The 368-nt window shown below is 66.6% G+C and overlaps 1 protein-coding gene across 1 annotated transcript in view; it reads left to right on the top strand.

Annotated features, from left to right (window-relative positions):
• LOC103618144 (voltage-dependent L-type calcium channel subunit alpha-1F) overlaps positions 1 to 368 on the top strand; it is a gene marked incomplete at its 3' end in the record, with an annotated part of 29,285 nt that overhangs the window by 27,002 nt on the left and 1,915 nt on the right. The window contains 2 exon segments of the mRNA XM_017736712.1: positions 24 to 158; positions 232 to 366. Coding sequence (XP_017592201.1) covers positions 24 to 158; positions 232 to 366 — 270 coding nt within the window.

Genomic DNA, 368 nt, shown 5'->3' on the forward strand with positions numbered 1-368 from the left:
GGCGAGTGGGGCGTGACAATGGCTGTGTGTCCCCCTGCCATGTCCCCTCCCTGCAGGGAACCTGGATGTGGCCAACAAGGAGCTTCGTGCTGTGGTCAAGAAGATCTGGAAGAGGACAAAGCCGAAGCTGCTGGACGAGGTCCTCCCCCCGCCCGAGGGTACGTGAGGGCCGTGTCCCCTTCCCTGTCCCCTCGGACCCCCAGCTGCCCCCTGACCGTCCGTGTTCCCCAGAGGAGGAGGTGACCGTCGGGAAGTTCTACGCCACCTTCCTGATCCAGGACTATTTCCGCAAGTTCCGGCGGCGGAAGGAGCGGGGGATGCTGGGCGCCAGCGCGGGCCCCAGCAACGAGTGTGCGCTGCAGGGGCGC

The sequence above is a fragment of the Corvus brachyrhynchos genome, unplaced genomic scaffold (genome assembly GCF_000691975.1).
Source record: "Corvus brachyrhynchos isolate BGI_N302 unplaced genomic scaffold, ASM69197v1 scaffold660, whole genome shotgun sequence".
Lineage (NCBI taxonomy): Eukaryota > Metazoa > Chordata > Aves > Passeriformes > Corvidae > Corvus > Corvus brachyrhynchos.